Source organism: Anabas testudineus, chromosome 11, assembly GCF_900324465.2.
Source record: "Anabas testudineus chromosome 11, fAnaTes1.2, whole genome shotgun sequence".
Classification (NCBI taxonomy): Eukaryota; Metazoa; Chordata; class Actinopteri; order Anabantiformes; family Anabantidae; genus Anabas; species Anabas testudineus.
This window is the reverse complement of record NC_046620.1, coordinates 5,143,067-5,166,390: the sequence shown is the minus strand read 5'-3', so window position 1 is coordinate 5,166,390 and position 23,324 is coordinate 5,143,067. Positions and strand designations below refer to the sequence as shown.

Below are 23,324 nucleotides of genomic sequence, written 5' to 3'. Positions count from 1 at the left end.
TAATCAGAAACCTGTACACTGATATATACTAGAAACTGAAACATAAACATCATGTTTAAAACTTTACCTCTTTGGTGTCTGAGTGACCATCAGTGAGTGTAAGAAATACTGTACAGCTCCTTCATGTTTGAGGTTTCTGCTGAATTCCCTTCATTTATATAAAATAAATGTCATATAGTCTGTAAGAGGAAGTTTAAATAAAAGTCCTGTATTTCAAATGTTTATCATCATTATCACTTTTCATCATTCGTACTAGATAACTTTATTTCTAGTCTTTTTGTTTGATATTTGATGTAGTTTTTAAAACTAGGAAACATCAGGAGTCTTTAGGGTTTAATAACATAAAAATGAAGAAAACATTTCTGAACAAGTGAGAAGCAAGTTCATGCTGTTAACATCAGTAACAACAAGTTATGGTTTGTTTCTTTTACACATTTTGTGTAAAGTGAATGATACTTCACAGAACAGGACTGGAAAAAATACTTTATCTTATATCTTTTAGTTATTAAAAGTACAAGTACCACAGTGTAGAAATATTCCATTACAAATAAAATCCTGTATAGAAAATTAAAAACAAGAAAAAGTGAAAGTACCACTTCTGGAGGTTGACTCATTTTCAGAATGCTGCATATTATAATTTTGTATTATAATTACTGTGTTGGTGCATTAAAGTGTAATGATTGTATAACCTGGACATAAGAAAATACATTTATTTAAAATACTGGAGTAAAAAGAGAAAAATGTGCTCTTTGCTTTTGTTTAGTCTACTCCTGTTTGGCAGAGCTGACAGTAAGGTCCACAAACCCAATACTGAAGTAAAAGTATGAAGTTGTTATCAACTGCAAACAAATTCAAACATTTTTCATATAATTTAGTTTATAATGTCTTAAAATTACAAACATATAAGACAGTTTACGGTTGAACATGGTTTATTAAACATTAAAATGAGAACTTAGGCTGTCGTAGCACAAATTAAGACCAATAACAAACTGGTTATTTCTGTAAAAGTCTATTTTCTTTTTGCTGGTTTAGAGAAAATCATGGTCCAGTAATAAAAACCCAAATGTGGAAACCTGAAGTCTTCAGTTTGAAGGAGTTTAAATACTCACAGTGCACAGGTTCAAACTATTTGTTTTTAGGCTGGAGCTGGAGATGTGAAACATTACCTTGGCGTTAGCTTCCTACATGCACATGTCTATTTACAGGCTGCAGTCTACATGTTTTAACAATTGATCTCTTATCGTTCAATAAGCTTCTGCAGTGTCAAATACTTATTTTCATCCAAAGTTATATAAATCTTTCACCAAGCTCTTGTATTGATGATGGAAGGGTGGGGTTAAGGTGTGGACTCTGTGGTGACCATGTCTGGAAATAATGTGTCCTGCTCCCTGAACCACTGTTTAATAGATTAAGTCTGATGAATCCTGACATTATCATCTTTGAATATGTCCATGTCATCAGGAAGGAAAAAATTCATTGATGGAATATCCCGGTTATTCAGTGTATTCAAGTAGTCAGCTGACTTCATTATTTGGATACATAATGTGTGCTCTACTCAAAACCGAGAATTAAAACATGTCTGTGGAGTTTTTGCCCTTTAATATTTTCAGTTTTACCAACAGTATCTTTGCTCCACATTCTGACTCAAGTTGAACTGGATTTCAGACTCGTGTGACTCGTCCAGTTTCAGCTGATTTCTCACAAATACTTTTGTAATTTCTTTTGCAGAATACATCAACCCAACACTTCAGGTCATCAGCTCCTGATTTCTTTCCCATCACCACACAGTCCTCTCCTTCAGGGAGGTTTTCTCCATTATTTCCTGTCCAGTTGTCCGGCTGTTTTGGGGTGTCGCCCCAAAAAGCCAAACTGAGAAATGTTGAACAGAAAAGACTTCATCAGTAAAATTCAGGACTTCATGTTGGACAAATCATTTTTCCACAACAATCAAACCTTGTGTTCAGTGGTGAGTCGTCCACCCACAACCATTTGCCTTCTTCCTTTGAGTCTGTGAGTCCGATCCAGAATACGTCATGATCATTGTTCATCTTTTGTCTCACTCTGACCTCCAGGAAGAACTGAACAGGAAGAGTTGATGAAATTGACTGTGTGAGACTTTTCTGTGCTGAGATGATAAAATGTTCAGATGTGAGAACATGAAGCTGCTTGCAGTGTTTTTCTACCTGCTCCTCTCTGCTGTCTATCTTCACCAGATCTCCTCCTTTACATCTACAATAATCTCTGCTCTGGTACCAGGTTGATTTACTGGTGGAGAAATAATAACACTTTCCTCCATGTAGCTCCCAGCCTTCTTCACACTTTGGACATGTGTCATCTATAAAGAGATTAGAGTAAAGACTCCATTGTAATTGTTTGTATATAACTTTAAAACAGTAGAAACTTCAAACAGTGAAGGTTTGTGAATTTTTACTGACACAGTCAGAGAAAATTTAGTTTTCTTGTTCATAGCTGTTCAGGCTATTGAAACATAATAATACTTAATAAAATATTTACATTTTATTTAAAGAACGGTAGTTTGAGTTTGGATTTAAAGATACATACTACTGTACTGTAAATACTAATATCACTGTTTTACTGACTCCGAGTATTTGTCATTTATTATTGTTTCTTCACGTAATCACTAAAGTCAGAAGACAAATCCATGACTTATTAATTTGTGCCTCAGGAGGCTGTGGACACACAGGCTGCACCACGCTGCATTGTTTTAATTCAGTGAGTTTCTCTGTGATCAAAGGATAAAAAACATTTTACTGTGATCAGTCACTCATCAGGAACATTTGACACTTCGATTCGATAAGCTGATCAGAACAATTAAAGAGAAATTATTGGAAAATTAATGAGCACAGATGAAAATGTTTCACATGTTTGAGACTCTGAGACTTTAGAGACTGAACCTTTGGACAGTTTCAAACTTTTAACCTGAGAGATTTTTCCTCAGAGCTTCATTTTCATCCTTCAGAGTTTTCTTGGTGTTGAAATATTCAAAAGCTGATTAAAAAAGAAAGACGTCATTAAAGTTATTGATAATAAACACTGATAAACGTCTGTGTTAAAGATGAATCATAGTGATGATACTTTTAATATAAACTCCACTAGATGAAGGTTTTGATGATAAAACATGAATAAAAGTGTAGAAACTCACAGAGACGGTAAATAACAATAAGAGCAGCTGCCAGCAGAGCACTGAGAACCAGCAGGGCCACTCTCTCTACTGTGACCTTTGACCTTCTGTCAGGAGCTTCACCTGTTGAACATTTAGAGGAGACGGAGAGGTTGTTGAGTTTTCTATATAATTCTGTGTACAGTTCTATTTAGTAAGGTCTTAAACCTTAAACACTGTAAAGAGTCTTGAGATGACGTCTGTTGCGATTTGGAACTATACAAGTTTTCATCTTGTTCATTTCCTTCTTTAAACCACTTCACTCAGTTTTTTATCATCTTTCTTTCCTTCCTGTGTTTAATCTTCTGTAGTTAAAACTTTTCGTGTTATCGATGGTAAAACATGTCGATCTGAATTATAACCAGCCCAGAAATACTTCAGATACTTCATGTTTATCTCTGAATAAACTGAGCTCCCACTCTTTTCTATAAATTATTTATCACTTTGAACAACATGATGCTGGTTCTGTACGTCAGATGGAGAAGTCTGATTTAAAACACACAGTACTGTATCTGGGGGTTAGAAAGTCTAATTAAAGTGTTTATCAAACCTTTATTGTATTTATGGAAACATTTAGACCAGCAGACGACTTCAAACCATCATATTTGTCAAATCCACATTGAGTAGATGTTCATTTCTCCTCCTACCTTCTCTGTAGCTCTGTGAGCGGCTCATCGTGCTCAGTGATGTCAGTCGATGAGGAAACAAAAACATTTATTTATTCTCACACATTTCACAGATTCTAATTAAATAAAAACTATTTGTACAGATGAAAATGGAGAAACATCAAATCCTATTTAAAACTCACCTTTAACTTTCCTCCACTGTTGTTTTCGATGTGCAGCTTCAACGTCTGTCACTCTAACTCTGAGTGAACGACAGTTTTAGACACTTCTGCATTTACACTTTTATGCAACAGTTTATTGAGAAGGTTTTAAAAGTGTCATGAATAGTTTTTGCACAACAGTACTGAGTGTTTTAAATGAGACTTGAGGAAATTCACGATCTCCATCTGACGTACAGTACCAGCATTATGTCATTCAAAGTGTTCTGGAAAATGATTAGTTGAAAAGTTTATTCAGAGTCTTACATGAAGTATCTGAAGTTTATCTGGGCTGGTTATTATTCATATTGACCTGTGGAATAACAATGTCTTACTCTACACTGCCACCTCATTTTGTATATTTGTAAACCTAAATTTCAGGAGTAACATGTCAGACATTTCTGGAGAAAAACATTAGAGATGTAAGGAATAAGTCATAGTGTCATTTGAGTTAAGTTCTAACGTAGCTAGAGTTCTGTGTAAATAGAAAACATAGGAAATAAACACACTGTATTAAAAACATGAGGAAATACTGTTCATTCATTTATTGTTAAATTTGTTTGTGGTGGCCAATCCATGTGTGAAAATGATGTATCCTGCTCCCTGAACCACTCTTTTATAATTTGATCCAGATGAATCCTGACATTATCATCTTGAAACATACCTGTGACATCAGGGAAGAAAAAATGTCACTGATGTAATAACCTGGTCATTCAGTATATTCAGGTCGTCAGCTGACCTCATTCTTTAGACACATAACGTTGCTGAACCTCGACCTGATCAACTGCAGCAGCCCCAGATCATAGCACTGCCCCCACAGGCTTGTACAGTAGACTTTAAGCATGATGGGTGCATCACTTTACCTGCCTCTCTTCTTACCCTGATGCTCTCATCATTCTGTAACAGGGTAAATCTGGACTCTTCAGACCACATGACCTCCATCCATTGCTCCAGAGTCCAATCTTCATGCTCTCTGGGAAATTGAAGCCTTTTCTTTTATGATTAAAATAGTTTTCTTGGTCTTGGCATCTAAACGTCTTCATAGGTGAGGGACAACTGAATGAGGATGGCCAATCACCGAATTACTACAGCTCCAAGCTCTGGCCACATCTATACAGGGATGAATTTACACCAATCACATGTACAGCTTGAGAAAACAAATGTAAATATGACAAAAGAAACAGCACTTCCAGATTTGACAGAGTAAACTCTATGTTTCTATGATCATGGTCAATGTTTCCTTTAATTCTTCAGTCATACACAATAACAATGATCAGTGTTATACTCAATCGTAGATTCACTCACTTCACACAAAACTGCATCTTCTATAACTTTCCTCTGCAGCTATGATCCTCATTCTCTCCTCTGGACCATATATGTGTCATATTTGGAACTCATCTTTAATGTTTCTCTTGTGTTTTCAGGACTTTTAAATTAACAACTGTGTGTAGAGTTATCTGACACAAGAATCCATGGAAACTTTTCAAATCCTGCATCACAGTCCATTTATTTACTGTATTTATGTGTTGTCATATAGAAACTTTATTTTAACAACATGATAATTAAAGTGGTTAAATTAGATCTAATAAACCACACAGATTGTGTTTATGTAGGATCATTTGTATCCAAACATTTTTGTGTTAACTGAGACAGTTTAAATATAGTTTATTTAACAATATAAAGATAACCCAGACTGTTGTAGCTTACATTTATTAATCAATAACAAACGACTTAATTTAGTGTTTGTTTTCAGCATCAGTCATTTGTTACATGACAAAAAATCCTAAATTGAAAAAATTAATTTTAAAGTTAAACTGGGTTTTTATTGCTATTTAATAATTTTAATGTGAAGAATGACATAAGTAAAATATTTGACACTGGTTTAGAACAAATTATGGTTCATTAAAAAAAACATGTATTTGTTGTGGAAACAGGTAACAAACACTAAGAACAGACTCTTCATCGTGTCCATGTTATTTGTAATTTTAAAATAAAGAATAAGAAGTAGCCTAAATTTTGCCAACATACCATACTTAAAACTAAGAATTAAAACATGTCAGTGGAGTTTTTGCTCTTTCATGGTTTTAGTTTTACCAACAGTATCTTTGCTCCACATTGTGACCTGACTCAAATTGAACTGGATTTCAGACTCGTGTGACTCGTCCAGTTTCAGCTGATTTCTCACAAATACTTTTGTGAGGATCTTTACAGAACCTGTCATACCAACAATTCAGGTCGTCAGCTCCTCCTCTTTTCTTTCCCCATCCTCACACAGTCCTCTCCTTCAGGACTGTCTCCAGGCCAGTTGTCCGGCTGGGTGTCGATCCAAAAAGTCAAGCTGAGAAATGTTGAACAGAAAAGAATTTATCAGTAAAATTCATGACTTCATGTTGGACATTAACAAAACATTTTTCCACAACAGTCAAACCTTGTGTTCAGTGGTGAGTCGTCCACCCACAACCATTTGCCTTCTTCCTTTGAGTCTGTGAGTCCGATCCAGAACCTATCCTCATCATTGTCCATCTTTTTTCTCACTCTGAGCTCCAGGAAGAACTGAACAGGAAGAGTTGATGAAATTGACTGTGTGAGACTTTTCTGTGCTGAGATGATAAAATGTTCAGATGTGAGAACATGAAGCTGCTGCAGTGTTTTCTACCTGCTCCTCTCTGCTGTCTATCTTCACCAGATCTCCTCCTTTGCGTCTACAATAATCTCTGCTTTGGTTCCAGGTTGATTCCCTGGTGGAGGAATAATAACACTTTCCTCCATGTAGCTCCCAGCCTTCTTCACACTTTGGACATGTGTCAACTTTATGAAGATTAGAGTAAAGATTACAGTTATCTAAACGATTATTTAATTTGGAAACAGCAGAAAATTTACAGTTAAAAAGTTAAAGTTTATTAGTTTTAACTGAGCAGTTGATACAGAGAAAATTAAGTTTTCTCCTTCACCCATTTAAGATAAAACCTCCAGTCTCACAGCTCTCAGTTAAAAATCTATAACTAACTTATTTTTTCTTCAGTCAGTTTCTGACATGCAGGCTGAACAGTGGTTACTGGTTTAGTTTCACAGAGTTTCTCTGTTAATAATAATAATAATAATAATAATAATAATACATTTATTTATAGAGCACTTTTCTTAAGATATGTTACAGAGTGCTTCACAATAGAGTCAAAAACACATGTAGCCCAACTTGAGCAAGCACTAGGCAAACAGTAAAGAGGAAAAACTCCCCCTAGAGGAAAAAACCTCCAGCAGAACCAGGCTGAAGTGAAACGGCCATCTGCTTCGACCGGTTGGGGTGCAGGAAATAGTTATACAAACACAACTCACAACAACTACCGCATCAGTCCTTGGGAAGACCGGTTCCAACGTAAAGATATTGTAATCTAATGGAGTCTTCTCAAGGACAGATTTGTTTTAGTTTACAGAAGATCACAAAACGCTCGCCGGTAGAGGTATGTTTTAAGGTGAGATTTAAAAGATGTTACTGAGTAAGCTAATCTTATTTCCTCAGGTAAGTTGTTCCAGAGTTTAGGGGCTCTAACTGATAAGGCTCTGTCACCTCTAGTTGTCATTCTGTGGTCTGATATCTTAAAGGGACAATACAGCTGAGTGTCGTCAGCATATGAATGAATAGATATTATGAATAATATGTCCCAAATGGAGCATATACAAACAGGACAAGATTGGCCCCAGCACTGAACCATGTGGGACTCCATACTTCACAGGAGAAAAAGATGACTTACAGTTATTAACGGAAACACAAAACGATCTGTTGGACAGGTATGAAGAGAACCAGTCCAGTGCAGTTCCTTCTATTCCAGCCCAGTTCTATTAGCCGGTCTAGCAAAATTTGGTGGTCTACTGTATCAAAAGCAGCACTAAGATCGAGGAGGACAAGAATAGAGCACAAATCAGCGTCAGAGGCCAACAGAATGTCATTAGTTACCTTCAGTAGGGCGGTCTCTGTGCTGTGGTGTTTGCGAAAACCAGATTGCAATTTGTCAAAGATGTTATAGTTGTCTGCAGCTAGAAATAAGTGTTTAGACACGTACTTTTCTAAAATCTTTGATATGAAGGGTAGTTTGGAGGTTGGTCTGTAGTTTTCAGGGGATGAGGGATCTAGACCAGGTTTTTTCAGAAGAGATTGCACACATGCAATTTTAAAATAATTTGGCACAATCTCAGTGGACAGAGAAGTATTAAAAATAATCAGGAGAGAGGGAGCAAGCGAATCAATGATCGAGATTAAGAACTTAGTTGGGATGACATCAACTGGGCTGGAAGATGGTTTCATTGTAGAGACAGGTTGTAGTAGCTCAAATAAGGTCATGGGAGGAAACTGGCTTAAAGTGCATTCTCAATGGTGAGGAGTTGGGGATAACAGAAGCTCTGATTGATTCTATTTTATCATTAAAATAGGTTAAGAACTTCTCACACTCTGCATCACTTTCCGCCAGGATGCTGGGAGGGGTTGGGTTTACTAACTTGTCAACAGTCTGAAATAAAAAATTAGGATTATGGAAGTGAGCAGTGATCAGGTCTGAGAAGTATTTAGCTCTGGCATTCTTTACCGTCGTGTTGTAGTGGAGCTAAGCTTCTTTCATAGCTTCATAATGCACATTAAAAGAGGATTCATTAAGTTTGTCTGATTTTAAAGAATAAAGAAGATTTAATTGTGACAGTTTCAAACCTGTGAGATTTTTCCTCAGAGCTTCATGTTCATCCTTCAGAGTTTGGAGACTTTTCTTAGTGTGAACATTTTCAAAAGCTGATTAACAAGAAAGACGTCATTAAAGTTATTAATAATAAACACTGATAAACCTCTGTGTTAAAGATGAATCATAGTGATGATACTTTTAATATAAACTCCACTAGATGAAGGTTTTGATGATAAAACATGAATAAAAGTGTAGAAACTCACAGAGACGGTAAATAACAATAAGAGCAGCTGCCAGCAGAGCACTGAGAACCAGCAGGGCCACTCTCTCTGCTGTGACCTTTGACCTTCTGTCAGGAGCTTCACCTGTTGAACATTTAGAGGAGACGGAGAGGTTGTTGTGTTTCTATATAATTCTGTGTACAGTCATATTTAGTCAGGTCTTAAACCTTAAACACTGTAAAGAGTCTTCAGATGACGTCTGTTGTGATTGGGAACTATAAAAGTAAAAGATAAATGAATTAAACTGGATTTAAAAATAGTTATTAACACAAACCATGAATTAAACAACACACTGCAAATGTTTTTACTAGAGTAATGAGTTATTTTTCTTTTTGTTGCTGTTTTTAAGAGGTTTCAGACACAGACAGTGTTTTTGCAGTTTCATCTCGTTTCATAAATTCAACAAACACATTTTCATCGTGTTCATTTCCTTCTTTAAACCACTTTACTTAGTTGTTTATCATCTTTCTTTCCTTCCTGTGTTTAATCTCCTGCAGTTAAAACTTTTCGTGTTATCGATGGTAAAACTGGTCGATCTGAATTATAACCAGACCAGAAATACTTCAGATACTTCATGTTTAACTCTGAATAAACTGAGCTCCCACTCTTTTCTATAAATTATTTATCACTTTGAACGACATGATGCTGGTTCTGTACGTCAGATGGAGAAGTCTGATTTAAAACACACAGTACTGTATCTGGGGGTTAGACAGTCTAATTAAAGTCTTTATCAAACCTTTATTGTATTTATGGAAACATTTAGACCAGCAGACGACTTCAAACCATCACATTTGTCAAATCCACATTGAGTGGATGTTCATTTCTCCTCCTACCTTCTCTGTAGCTCTGTGAGCGGCTCATCGTGCTCAGTGATGTCAGTCGATGAGGAAACAAAAACATTTATTTATTCTCACACATTTCACAGATTCAAATAAAATCAAAACTATTTGTACAGATGAAAATGGAGAAACATCAAATCCTATTTAAAACTCACCTTTAACTTTCCTCCACTGTTGTTTTCGATGTGCAGCTTCAACGTCTGTCACTCTAACTCTGAGTGAACGACAGTTTCAGACACTTCAACATTCACAGTTTAGTGGTTTAACGAAAAAACTCAGACTCAGCGATACTGTAGAAAGATAAGGAGACTCTACTTCCCCAAGGAAGGAACTTAGGGGAACTTGAAGTTAGAAATTTACAGAAACAGAACAAATGAGACAGTTTAAGGTTGAACGTAGTTTATTAAACATCATGAAGGTAACTTAGGCTGTAAGAACAGACTCTACAGTTGTGTGAGTGTGAATAAAGAATAAAGAAGTAAATGTGATATAATACAAAACATTGAATTCAAAATTTATTTGTAACTTAAAACATATCTGGTTGGTATCTTTATTGATTGTGAGCTCTTATTCTATTTTCCATCAGTTTTACCAACAGTATCTTTGCTCCACATTCTGACTCAAGTTGAACTGGATTTCAGACACATGTGACTCGTCCAGTTTCAGCTGATTTTTCACAAATACTTTTGTAAGATATTTTGCAGGGTACATCAAACCAACACTTCAGGTCATCAGCTCCTGATTTCTTTCCCATCCTCGCACAGTCCTCTCCTTCAGGACCTTTTCCTGGCCAGTTGTCCGGCTCGGTGCCGCTCCAAAAAGCCAAACTGAGAAATGTTGAACAGAAAAGAATTCATCAGTAAAATTCATGACTTCATGTTGGACATTGACAAAAAAACATTTTTCCACAACAATCAAACCTTGTGTTCAGTGGTGAGTCGTCCACCCACAACCATTTGCCTTCTTCCTTTGAGTCTGTGAGTCCGATCCAGAACTTGTCCTCGTCACAGTTCATCTTTTCTCTCAGTCTGAGCTCCAGGAACGACTGAACAGGAAGAGTTGATGAAATTGACTGTGTGAGACTTTTCTGTGATGAGATGATAAAATGTTCAGATGTGAGAACATGAAGCTGCTGCAGTGTTTTCTACCTGCTCCTCTCTGCTGTCTATCTTCACCAGATCTCCTCCTCCACGTCTACAATCATCTCTGCTCTGGTCCCAGGTTGATTTACTGGTGGAGAAATAATAACACTTTCCTCCATGTAGCTCCCAGCCTTCTTCACACTTTGGACATGTGTCATCTATAAAGAGATTAGAGTAAAGACTCCATTGTAATTGTTTGTATATAACTTTAAAACAGTAGAAACTTCAAACAGTGAAGGTTTGTGAATATTTACTGACAAAATCAGAGAAAATTAAGATTTCTCATTCACAGTTGTTCAGGGCTATTGAAACATACTGTAAATACTAATATCACTGTTTTACTGACTCAGAGTATTTGTCGTTTATTATTGTTTCTTCACGTCATCACTAAAGTCAAAAGACAAATTCATGACTTACTCATTTGTGCCTCAGGAGGCTGTGGACACACAGGCTGCACCACGCTGCATTGTTTTAATTCAGTGAGTTTCTCTGTGATCAAAGGATAAAAAAACATTTTACTGTGATCAGTCACTCATCAGGAACATTTGACAATTTAATTCAATAAGCTGATCAGAACAATTAAAGATAAATTATTGGAAAATTAATGAGCACAGATGAAAATGTTTCACATGTTTGAGACACTGAGACTTTAGAGACTGAACCTCTGGACAGTTTCAAACTTTTAACCTGTGAGATTTTTCCTCAGAGCTTCATTTTCATCCTTCAGAGTTTTCTTGGTGTTGAAATATTCAAAAGCTGATTAAAAAAGAAAGACGTCATTAAAGTTATTTATAATAAACACTGATAAACGTCTGTGTTAAAGATGAATCATAGTGATGATACTTTTAATATAAACTCCACTAGATGAAGGTTTTGATGATAAAACATGAATAAAAGTGTAGAAACTCACAGAGACGGTAAATAACAATAAGAGCAGCTGCCAGCAGAGCACTGAGAACCAGCAGGGCCACTCTCTCTGCTGTGACCTTTGACCTTCTGTCAGGAGCTTCACCTGTTGAACATTTAGAGGAGACGGAGAGGTTGTTGTGTTTTCTATATAATTCTGTGTACAGTTCTATTTAGTAAGGTCTTAAACCTTAAACACTGTAAAGAGTCTTGAGATGACGTCTGTTGTATTTTGTCAACATACAAATAAAAGATAACTGAATTAAACTGGATTTAAAAATAGTTATTAACACAAACCATGAATTAAAACAACACACTGCACATGTTTTTACAAGACAGTAATGAGTTATTTTTCTTTTTGTTTTTAAGATGTTTTAAACACAGACAGTTTTTTCGCAGATTCATCTCATTTCATTAACTCAACAAACACGTTTTCATTGTGTTCATTTCCTTCTTTAAACCACTTCACTCAGTTGTTCATCATCTTTCTTTCCTTCCTGTGATTAATCTCCTGCAGTTAAAACTTTTCGTGTTATCGATGGTAAAACAGGTCGATCTGAATTATAATCAGCCCAGAAATACTTCAGATACTTCATGTTTAACTCTGAATAAACTGAGCTCCCACTCTTTTCTATAAATTATTTATCACTTTGAACGACATGATGCTGGTTCTGTACGTCAGATGGAGAAGTCTGATTTAAAACACACAGTACTGTATCTGGGGGTTAGACAGTCTAATTAAAGTCTTTATCAAACCTTTATTGTATTTATGGAAACATTTAGACCAGCAGACGACTTCAAACCATCATATTTGTCAAATCCACATTGAGTGGATGTTCATTTCTCCTCCTACCTTCTCTGTAGCTCTGTGAGCGGCTCATCGTGCTCAGTGATGTCAGTCGATGAGGAAACAAAAACATTTATTTATTCTCACACATTTCACAGATTCTAATAAAATCAAAACTATTTGTACAGATGAAAATGGAGAAACATCAAATCCTATTTAAAACTCACCTTTAACTTTCCTCCACTGTTGTTTTCGATGTGCAGCTTCAACGTCTGTCACTCTAACTCTGAGTGACGACAGTTTCAGTCACTTCAGCATTTATAGTTTTGTGCAACAGTTTATTCAGAAGGTTTTGAAATGTGTCACAAATGGTTTTTGCACAACAGTACTGAGTGTTTTAAGTGAGGCTGGTTATAATTCAGATCAGCCTGTGGAATAATGATGTCTTACTCTACACTGCCACCTCATGACCAAAATTTGTAAACCTAAATTTCAGGAGTAACATGTCAGACATTTCTGGAGAAAAACATTAGAGATGTAAGAAATAAGTCATAGTTTCATTTGAGTTAAGTGCTAACGTAGCTAGAGTTGTCTTAGACCCTATCCCGACTAGACTCCTCAAAGATGTCTTACCTTTGATCAGCACGTCCATATTAGATCAGATCAATCTGTCTTTACAAATAGGCTACGTACCACAGGCTTTTAACGTTGCTGTAGTCAAGCCCCTACTCAAAAAGCCTACTCTGGACTCAGGGGTCTTAGCGAATTATAGACCAATATCCAATCTGCCCTTTATCTCTAAAATCCTTGAAAAGATAGTTTCTAAGCAATTGTACGACCACCTACGTAGCAATAACTTGTATGAAGATTTCCAGTCAGGATTTAGAGTACATCATAGTACAGAAACAGCACTGGTAAAGGTGACTAATGTTCTTCTACTAGCATCAGACAATGGTCTACTCTCTATACTCATCTTGTTAGATCTTAGTGCTGCATTCGACACTATAGATCACAACATTTTATTACACAGACTGGAACATGTCATTGGAATCAAAGGAACAGCACTAGAGTGGTTTAAATCATATCTATCAGATAGATTCCAGTTTGTACATGTTAATGATGAGTCTTCCATGCACAGCAAAGTCAGCTATGGAGTTCCACAGGGATCTGTGCTTGGACCGATTCTTTTCACGTTATATATGTCCCCTTTAGGCAATATTATTAGGAAACACTCTATAAATTTCCATTGTTATGCAGATGATACCCAGCTATATTTATCTATGAAACCAGGAGAAACTAATCAATTAGTCAAACTTCAGGAATGCTTAAAAGACATAAAGGCCTGGATGACCTCCAATTTCCTTCTCCTAAATCCGGACAAGACAGAGGTTATACTGTTTGGGCCTAAAAATCTCAGAGACACTATGTCTAAACACATTCTCACCATTGATGACTTAGTTCTGGCCTCAAGTAATACTGTAAGAAACCTCGGAGTTATCTTTGATCAGGATATCTCCTTCACTTCATACATAAAAGAAATCTCTAGAACTGCCTTTTTTCACCTAAGAAACATTGCTAAAATTAGGAGCATCCTGTCCCAAAGTGATGCTGAAAAACTAGTCCATGCATTTGTTACTTCCAGACTGGACTATTGTAATTCATTATTAATAGGATGTCCCAATAACTCATTAAATAGCCTCCAGTTAATCCAAAATGCTGCAGCCAGAGTTCTGACTGGAATTAATAAGAGAGATCATATTTCTCCAACGTTAGCTTCTCTCCATTGGCTCCCTGTTAAATCCAGAATTGAATTTAAAATTCTTCTCCTAACTTATAAATCCCTTAATAATCAGGCTCCATCTTATCTTAAAGACCTCATAGTTCCTTATCTTCCAAGCAGAACTCTCCGTTCTCAGACTGCAGGTTTACTTGTGGTTCCTAGAGTTTCCAAATGTAGAATGGGAGGCAGAGCCTTTAGCTACCAAGCCCCTCTCCTGTGGAACCAGCTCCCAGTTCAGGTTCGGGAGGCAGACACCGTCTCTACATTTAAGACTAGACTTAAAACTTTCCTTTTTTATAAAGCTTATAGTTAGAGATGGATCAGGTGACTCTGAACCATCTCTTAGTTATGCTGCTATAGGTTAGACTGCTGGGGGAACTCTACTGACAAACTGAGTTTCTCTCCTCTCTCCTATATCAAGTCCACCATTGCATGTCATTAACTTTGTGTCTTCTCTCTCCTGTAGTTGTGTTTCCTCCTCTCTGTCTCCCTCTCTCTGTACTTTTCTGCAGGTATCCTCGGCCTGGAGCTGTACATCTCCAGAATCCAGTTCATCTGCCAAATGTTCTTGATGCTTGTTGTTGTCTTTATTGCCTGCTGTTCTTTTCTCTCTTCTCTTTCCACTCACCCCAACCGGTCGAGGCAGATGGCCGCCCACTATGAGCCTGGTTCTGCTGGAGGTTTCTTCCTCTAAAGGGAGTTTTTCCTCTCCACTGTTGCCTAAAGCTTGCTCAAATGGGATTGTTGGGTTTTCTCTATAATTTTTTGTATAAATATTTTCTGTAAGGTCTTAAACCTTACACTGTAAAGTGCCTTGAGATAACTTCTGTTGTAAATTGGCGCTATACAAATAAAATTGAATTGAATTGAATTGAATAGAGTTCTGTGTAAATAGAAAACATAGGAAATAAACACACTGTATTAAAAATCTGAAGAAATACTGTTCATTCATTTATTGTTAAATTTGTTTGTGGTGGCCAATCCATGTGTGAAAATGATGTATCCTGCTCCCTGAACCACTCTTTTATAATTTGATCCAGATGAATCCTGACATTATCATCTTGAAACATACCTGTGACATCAGGGAAGAAAAAATGTCACTGATAAAATAACCTGGTCATTCAGTTTATTCAGGTCGTCAGCTGACCTCATTCTTTGGACACATAATGTTGCTGAACCTCGACCTGATCACCTGCAGCAGCCCCAGATCATAGCACTGCCCCCACAGGCTTGTACAGTACACACTTGTCATGATGGGTGCATCACTTTACCTGCCTCTCTTCTTACCCTGATGCTCTCATCACTCTGTAACAGGGTAAATCTGGACTCTTCAGACCACATGACCTCCATCCATTGTTCCAGAGTCCAATCTTCATGCTCTCTGGGAAATTGAACCCTCTTCTTTTATGATTAAAGTAGTTTTGTGGCCTTGGCATCTAAACGTCTTCATAGGTGAGGGACAACTGAATGAGGACGGCCAATCACCGAATTACTACAGCTCCAAGCTCTGGCCACATCTATACAGGGATGAATTTACACCAATCACATGTACAGCTTGAGAAAACAAATGTAAATATGATAAAAGAAACAGCACTTCCAGATTTGACAGAGTAAACTCTATGTTTCTATGATCATGGTCAATGTTTCCTTTAATTCTTCAGTCATACACAATAACAATGATCAGTGTTATACTCAATCGTAGATTCACTCACATCACACAAAACTGCATCTTCTACAACTTTCCTCTGCAGCTATGATCCTCATTCTCTCGAGCTCTGGACTAAACTGTGCTGCAGACTAATAAATTAAATGATGAACTGAGTCCACCAGACGGCGCCTTTTCTACATATATGTGTCATAATTGAAACTCATATTTAATGTTTCTCTGGTGTTTTCAGGACTTTTAAATTAACCACAGTGTGTAGAGTTATCTGACACAAAGAATCCATAGAAACTTTTCAAATCCTGCATCACAGTCCATTTATTCACTGTTTTTATGTGTTGTCATATAGAAACTTTATTTTAACAACATGATATTTAAAGTGGTTAAATTAGATCTAATAAACCACACAGATTGTGTTTATGTAGGATCATTTGTACCCAAACATTTTTGTGTTAACTGAGACAGTTTAAATATAGTTTATTTAACAATATAAAGATAACCCAGGCTGTTGTAGTCACATTTATTAATCAGTAACAAACTGGTTAATTCAGTGTTTGTTCCCAGCATCAGTCATTTGTTACATAAGAACAATTCCTTAATGAATAAATTATATCTTAAAGTTAAATCTGTTTTTATTGCTATTTAACCATTTGAATGTGCAGAATGATGTATGTAAAACAAAGTTGACAGTATTTTAGAAAAAGTCATTGTTCATTAAGAAAAACACAAACATGTTGTGGAAACTTGAAGCATCCAGGAAACAAACACTAAGAACAGACTCTTCATCGTGTCTGTTATTTGTAATTTAAAAATAAAGAATAATGCTGGTACTGTACGTCAGATGGAGATTGTGGCCTAATTGCAGAAGTCTGATTTAAAACACACAGTACTGTTGTACTAAAACTGTTCTTGACACATTTGAAATCCTTCTCACCGAACTGCTGCATTAAACTGTTCAATCTTCAGTTGTGTAGTTGATCTCTGACTCTTTAGTTAGAGGACGACAGTGGACGACTTCAGGACTAACCTTAATCCAGGATTGTTTTTCATTACATCGATCATCTGTTACTACACCGTCTAACCTAAACTATAAAAATCAAAACATCTTTCTGTTTCACAGCTCTTGCCCTTATTTGGTCAACTTCCTGTTTCCCCCTCCCGGCCTAATTACTGTCATTGACTCGTTGGCTGCCCCTGGTTTCCTCTCCCTTTATGAGCAGACCTGTTCGTCTTTCTCCACTGCCAGATAGTCTGACCTCAACCTTAGAGCAACTATCCAGCGATTTGGTTTGGACGTCCAACCTGATATGACGGACTCTGCCTGCCCTGGACTCTGTCTTTTGCCTGACCCTCCAGTACTGTGAGTTCATCTCTCACCCGTCATTCCCTCTGCTCACTGTACTGGACCCAAACCAAGTCTCTACCTGATTCCCCTCACTGGACTTGCCTGACCTCACCCTGCTTCCTGTCTACCCCTGTTACTGTGAGTGTGAGTCTTTGTGGACCTCCTGGATTTTGAGTGTGAATAAAGAAGTAAATGTGATACTACTACAAAACATTGAATTCAAAGTTTTATTTAAACTTAAAACATATCTGGTTGGTATCTTTATTGATTGTGAGCTCTTATTCTATTTTCCATCAGTTTTACCAACAGTATCTTTGCTCCACATTCTGACTCAAGTTGAACTGGATTTCAGACTCGTGTGACTCGTCCAGTTTAAACTGATTTCTCACAAATACTTTTTTGAGGCCATAGGCAGGATCTGTCATACCAACACTTCAGGTCATCAGCTTCTCTTTTATCCCCCATCCTCGCACAGTCCTCTCCACTTAGAAGATTTTCTACTTTCCAGTTGTTTGGCTCGTAGATGGTCCAAAAAGTCAAACTGAGAAATGTTGAACAGAAAAGACTTCATCAGTAAAATTCATGACTTCATGTTGGACAAAACATTTTTCCACAACAATCAAACCTTGTGTTCAGTGGTGAGTCGTCCACCCACAACCATTTGCCTTCTTCCTTTGAGTCTGTGAGTCCGATCCAGAACCTGTCATCGTCATCGTTCATCTTCTTTCTCACTCTGAGCTCCAGGAACGACTGAACAGGAAGAGTTAATGAAATTGACTGTGTGAGACTTTTCTGTGCTGAGATGATAAAATGTTCAGATGTGAGAACATGAAGCTGCTGCAGTGTTTTCTACCTGCTCCTCTCTGCTGTCTATCTTCACCAGATCTCCTCCTTTACATCTACAATAATCTCTGCTCTGGTACCAGGTTGATTTACTGGTGGAGAAATAATAACACTTTCCTCCATGTAGCTCCCAGCCTTCTTCACACTTTGGAGCTGCAAACAAATTATAGTAAAAAGGTTTGTTAGTTTTAACTGAGCAGTTGATACAGAGAAAACGAAGATTCAAGATAAAACCTGAAGTCTCAAAGTCCCAAAAAGGACACGTTACACCACTCTTCAGATCTCTGACTTCCTGTAACTGCTGCATCGTGTTCAAAGTCAACTCAACAGCACCGGCCTACAACCCTCACCGTGCTCTGCAAGTGAACGTCATGTGGTCCCGTTATCTCAAAATAACCTTTTCATATCTGTGGTTTCTCGATGGTGAAACGACCTCCTCACCTCTGCATCACTCCAACTTTCAAGAATCTGCTGAAAACTCTTCCACAACTTTCTCTTCACTTTAATCTCACAAAAACAAAAAAAAAAAACTAACTATCTTGCACCTTTTTTGTTATGAAAAGGAAAAAAGAATAAAGAGCTAATTATAACTTCTGACCTTCATTTTCATCCTTCAGAGTTTTCTTGGTGTTGAAATATTCAAAAGCTGATTAAAAAAGAAAGACGTCATTAAAGTTATTAATAATAAACACTGATAAATGTCTGTGTTAAAGATGAATCATAGTGATGATACTTTTAATATAAACTCCACTAGATGAAGGTTTTGATGATAAAACATGAATAAAAGTGTAGAAACTCACAGAGACGGTAAAAAACAATAAGAGCAGCTGCCAGCAGAGAACTGAGAACCAGCAGGGCCACCCTCTCTGCTGTGACCTTTGACCTTCTGTCAAGAGCTTCACCTGTTGAACATTTAGAGGAGACGGAGAGGTTGTTGTGTTTCTATATAATTCTGTGTACAGTTCTATTTAGTAAGGTCTTAAACCTTGAACACTGTAAAGAGTCTTGTGCACACACACACAAATGTCCTTATTTAGATGTTGTTCTGGTTTTTCTGCCTCTGTGAACAGTATCTCACGTTGTTTCATTAACTCAACAAACGTTTTCATCATTTCCTCATTTAAACCACTTCACTCAGTTGTTTATCATCTTTCTTTCCTTCCTGTGTTTAATCTCCTGCAGTTAAAACTTTTCGTGTTATCGATGGTAAAACAGGTCGATCTGAATTATAACCAGACCAGAAATACTTCAGATACTTCATGTTTAACTCTGAATAAACTGAGCTCCCACTCTTTTCTATAAATTATTTATCACTTTGAACGTCATGATGCTGGTTCTGTACGTCAGATGGAGAAGTCTGATTTAAAACACACAGTACTGTATCTGGGGGTTAGACAGTCTAATTAAAGTGTTTATCAAACCTTTATTGTATTTATAGAAACATTTAGACCAGCAGACGACTTCAAACCATCACATTTGTCAAATCCACATTGAGTGGATGTTCATTTCTCCTCCTACCTTCTCTGTAGCTCTGTGAGCGGCTCATCGTGCTCAGTGATGTCAGTCGATGAGGAAACAAAAACATTTATTTATTCTCACACATTTCACAGATTTTAATTAAATCTAAAGTATTTGTACAGATGAAAATGGAGAAACATCAAATCCTATTTAAAACTCACCTTTAACTTTCCTCCACTGTTGTTTTCGATGTGCAGCTTCAACGTCTGTCACTCTAACTCTGAGTGAACGACAGTTTCATTCACTTCAGCATTTACAGTTTAGTGGTTTAACAAAAAAACTCAGACTCAGCGATACTGTAGAAAGATAAGGAGACTCTACTTCCCCAAAATCAGACTTTTTATATTTAAATATTTCTTTAACTGCAACTTTAATTTAGATAAAACGGTCACAAACCAGATGCTGATGTTTTTTATTTAGTTTAAAACACAAATGTTTTATATTTAACAATAAAATTTCAATACAGAGCAGACGTGGACGTGCTGCCACCTCCTCTCTCATGTTTGTCTCTTTTCTAAAGTTTAGTTTAATTTTTTAAATCTTTGTGTCCAAACTTATTTTAACTGTCACAATATTGAACAAATCACACAGACTGTTTTATTTATTTATTTAACTTGAAGTTAGAAATTTACAAAAACAGAACAAATGAGACAGTTTAAGGTTGAACGTGGTTTATTAAACATCATAAAGGTAACTTAGGCTGTAAGAACAGACTCTACAGTTGTGTGAGTGTGAATAAAGAAGTAAACGTGATATTAATACAAAACATTGAATTCAAAGTTTTATTTAAACTTAAAACATATCTGGTTGGTATCTTTATCGATTGTGAGCTCTTATTCTATTTTCCATCAGTTTTACCAACAGTATCTTTGCTTCCACATTCTGACTCAAGTTGAACTGGATTTCAGACTCGTGTGACTCGTCCAGTTTCAGCTGATTTCTCACAAATACTTTTCTGAGGATCTTTACAGGATCTATCAAACCAACACTTCAGGTCATCAGCTCCTCCTCTCTCCCCCATCCTCGCACAGTCCTCTCCTTCAGGATTAGTTCCTGTCCAGTTGTCCGGGTCTTTGCCGCTCCAAAAAGTCAAACTGAGAAATGTTGAACAGAAAAGACTTCATCAGCAAAATTGATGACTTCATGTTGGACAAAACACTTTTCCACAACAATCAAACCTTGTGTTCAGTGGTGAGTCGTCCACCCACAACCATTTGTCTTCTTCCTTTGAGTCTGTGAGTCCGATCCAGAACTTGTCCTCGTCATAGTCCATCTTTTGTCTCAGTCTGAGCTCCAGGAACGACTGAACAGGAAGAGTTGATGAAATTGACTGTGTGAGACTTTTCTGTGCTGAGATGATAAAATGTTCAGATGTGAGAACATGAAGCTGCTGCAGTGTTTTCTACCTGCTCCTCTCTGCTGTCTATCTTCACCAGATCTCCTCCTCCACGTCTACAATCATCTCTGCTCTGGTCCCAGGTTGATTTACTGGTGGAGAAATAATAACACTTTCCTCCATGTAGCTCCCAGCCTTCTTCACACTTTGGACATGTGTGAACTTTAAGAAGATTAGAGTAAAGACTCCATTGTAATTGTTTGTATATAACTTTAAAACAGTAGAAACTTCAAACAGTGAAGGTTTGTGAACTTTTACCGACACAATCAGAGAAAATTAAGATTTCTTGTTCACAGTTGTTCAGGGCTATTGAAACATACTGTAAATACTAATATCACTGTTTTACTGACTCAGAGTATTTGTCATTTATTATTATTTCTTCACGTAATCACTAAAGTCAGAAGACAAGTTCATGACTTATTAATTTGTGCCTCAGGAGGCTGTGGACACACAGGCTGCACCACGCTGCATTGTTTTAATTCAGTGAGTTTCTCTGTGATCAAAGGATAAAAAACATTTTACTGTGATCAGTCACTCATCAGGAACATTTTACAATTTAATTCAATAAGCTGATCAGAACAATTAAAGAGAAATTATTGGAAAATTAATGAGCACAGATGAAAATGTTTCACGTTTGAGACTCTGAGACTTTAGAGACTGAACCTTTGGACAGTTTCAAACTCACCTGTGAAATTTTTCTTCAGAGCTTCATTTTCATCCTTCAGAGTTTTCTTGGTGTTTTCTTGGTCACTTCCGTTTCCGCTTCTCGGAGGACGCGCGTGTGTTTTTTCGTCTGAGAGCAACAGCGGGATTTTTAAACTCTACACAACATTTCTTCTACATTTCTACAACTCAGGTACGTTTAAGATGACTAATATTCAGCTTGTTCAGTGTGTGGAGTGCAGGATGTTTAGACCGTCTTCCTCCGTCGTTAGCGATAATTTTACCTGTGACAGGTGTGTGCTAGTTAGCACTCTGACGGAGAAGATAACAGCGTTAGAGGAGCGCATCCAGACTTTAGAGAGGGTTAGAGAGAGTGAGAGTAGTGTTATTTCTGTAGAAGACAGTCTGGGTGCCGCAGGCGGAGATAGCCAGTCCCCGACTCCGGCATTAGAGCCCTCACAGCGGGGCGAGTGGGTGACGACTCGGCGGCATACTCGCGCAGCCAAAGCTAAGGCTAAGGCTAAAGCTAGCCCACCGGAGCACACCACCCCCGCGCTTCACGTGTCCAACAGGTTTGCCCCCCTCAGTGACTCACCCGCTGAGAAACCTGGAAGAACTCTGGTCATAGGAGACTCGATCATGAGACACGTGAAACTAGCCAGACCTTTAGGGGCTCCAGCGGCTGTGGTCAGGTGTATCCCGGGGGCCAGGGTACCGGACATTGAAGGCAATCTTAGGGCCTTAGGACAGCATAGCTTTTCAAAGATAGTGGTACATGCCGGAGCTAACGATATACGCCTTCGTCAGTCTGAGGTTACCAAGAATAACTTTAAAGAGGTGTTTAAATTAGCGAAGGCGATGTCCGAAGTGGTAATCTGCTCTGGCCCCCTCCCAATGAGACGAGGTGACATAACCTACAGCAGGTTATGGTCGCTGAACCGCTGGATGTCCAGGTGGTGCTCCGAAAACAACGTGGGCTTCATAGATAATTGGAGTACCTTTGAGGGCAAACCTGGCCTGTTAGGGCGGGACGGTGTCCATCCCACTCGGGAAGGTGCTGCTCTCATTTCTTGCAGTATAGCTCATAGTCTGAGATCAGGCCTAGCTAGTCGCTGACTACCCAGAGTCCAGGCCAGGGAGCAGACAAACAGGCTAAACCAACCGTCTGCTAGCTGCACAGAGTCGTCACTCAGGGTTCAACATATTGAGACTGTGTCTGTTCCTCGAGCTAAACAAAAAGCTAGAAAAACCCAGAAAGTCTGTTTTAATAATTTAATTAACATACAGACCTCAAATTCAGAGCACACTGATTGTGCAGCCAGCACCTCTGATCTGAAGTTAGGACTGTTAAATATTAGATCTCTTACATCTAAAGCTCTTACTGTTAATGAAACTATCACAGATCAGGAGTTTGATAAACTCTGTTTAACAGAAACCTGGATTAAACAGGACGAGTATGTAGCTTTAAATGAAGCAACTCCTCCTGGATACAG

The 23,324-nt window shown here is 37.5% G+C and overlaps 1 protein-coding gene and 1 long non-coding RNA gene across 3 annotated transcripts in view; both read right to left on the bottom strand.

Annotated features, from left to right (window-relative positions):
- Positions 1 to 2,970: 2,970 nt before the first annotated feature.
- On the bottom strand, positions 2,971 to 3,885 carry LOC113154119. Its single transcript, XR_003298003.1, has 3 exons — positions 3,829 to 3,885; positions 3,164 to 3,265; positions 2,971 to 3,009 (listed from the first exon to the last, which is right to left on the bottom strand). It is a non-coding gene; the product is annotated as an uncharacterized LOC113154119 (long non-coding RNA).
- Positions 3,886 to 4,895: 1,010 nt separating this feature from the next.
- Positions 4,896 to 23,324, bottom strand: part of LOC113154117 (hepatic lectin-like) — a 59,041-nt gene continuing 40,612 nt past the window's right edge. The window contains exons 3-7 of one of the 2 annotated variants that reach the window (XM_033326247.1): positions 8,701 to 8,778; positions 6,661 to 6,812; positions 6,433 to 6,557; positions 6,228 to 6,342; positions 4,896 to 5,114 (exon numbers count right to left, since the gene is read on the bottom strand). In XM_033326247.1, coding sequence (XP_033182138.1) covers positions 6,243 to 6,342; positions 6,433 to 6,557; positions 6,661 to 6,812; positions 8,701 to 8,778 — 455 coding nt within the window. In that variant the 3' untranslated portion in view covers positions 4,896 to 5,114; positions 6,228 to 6,242. Of the gene's footprint in view, positions 5,115 to 6,118; positions 6,343 to 6,432; positions 6,558 to 6,660; positions 6,813 to 8,700; positions 8,779 to 23,324 lie in introns of those variants that run through there. The other variant, XM_026348122.1, reaches the window with a different exon arrangement.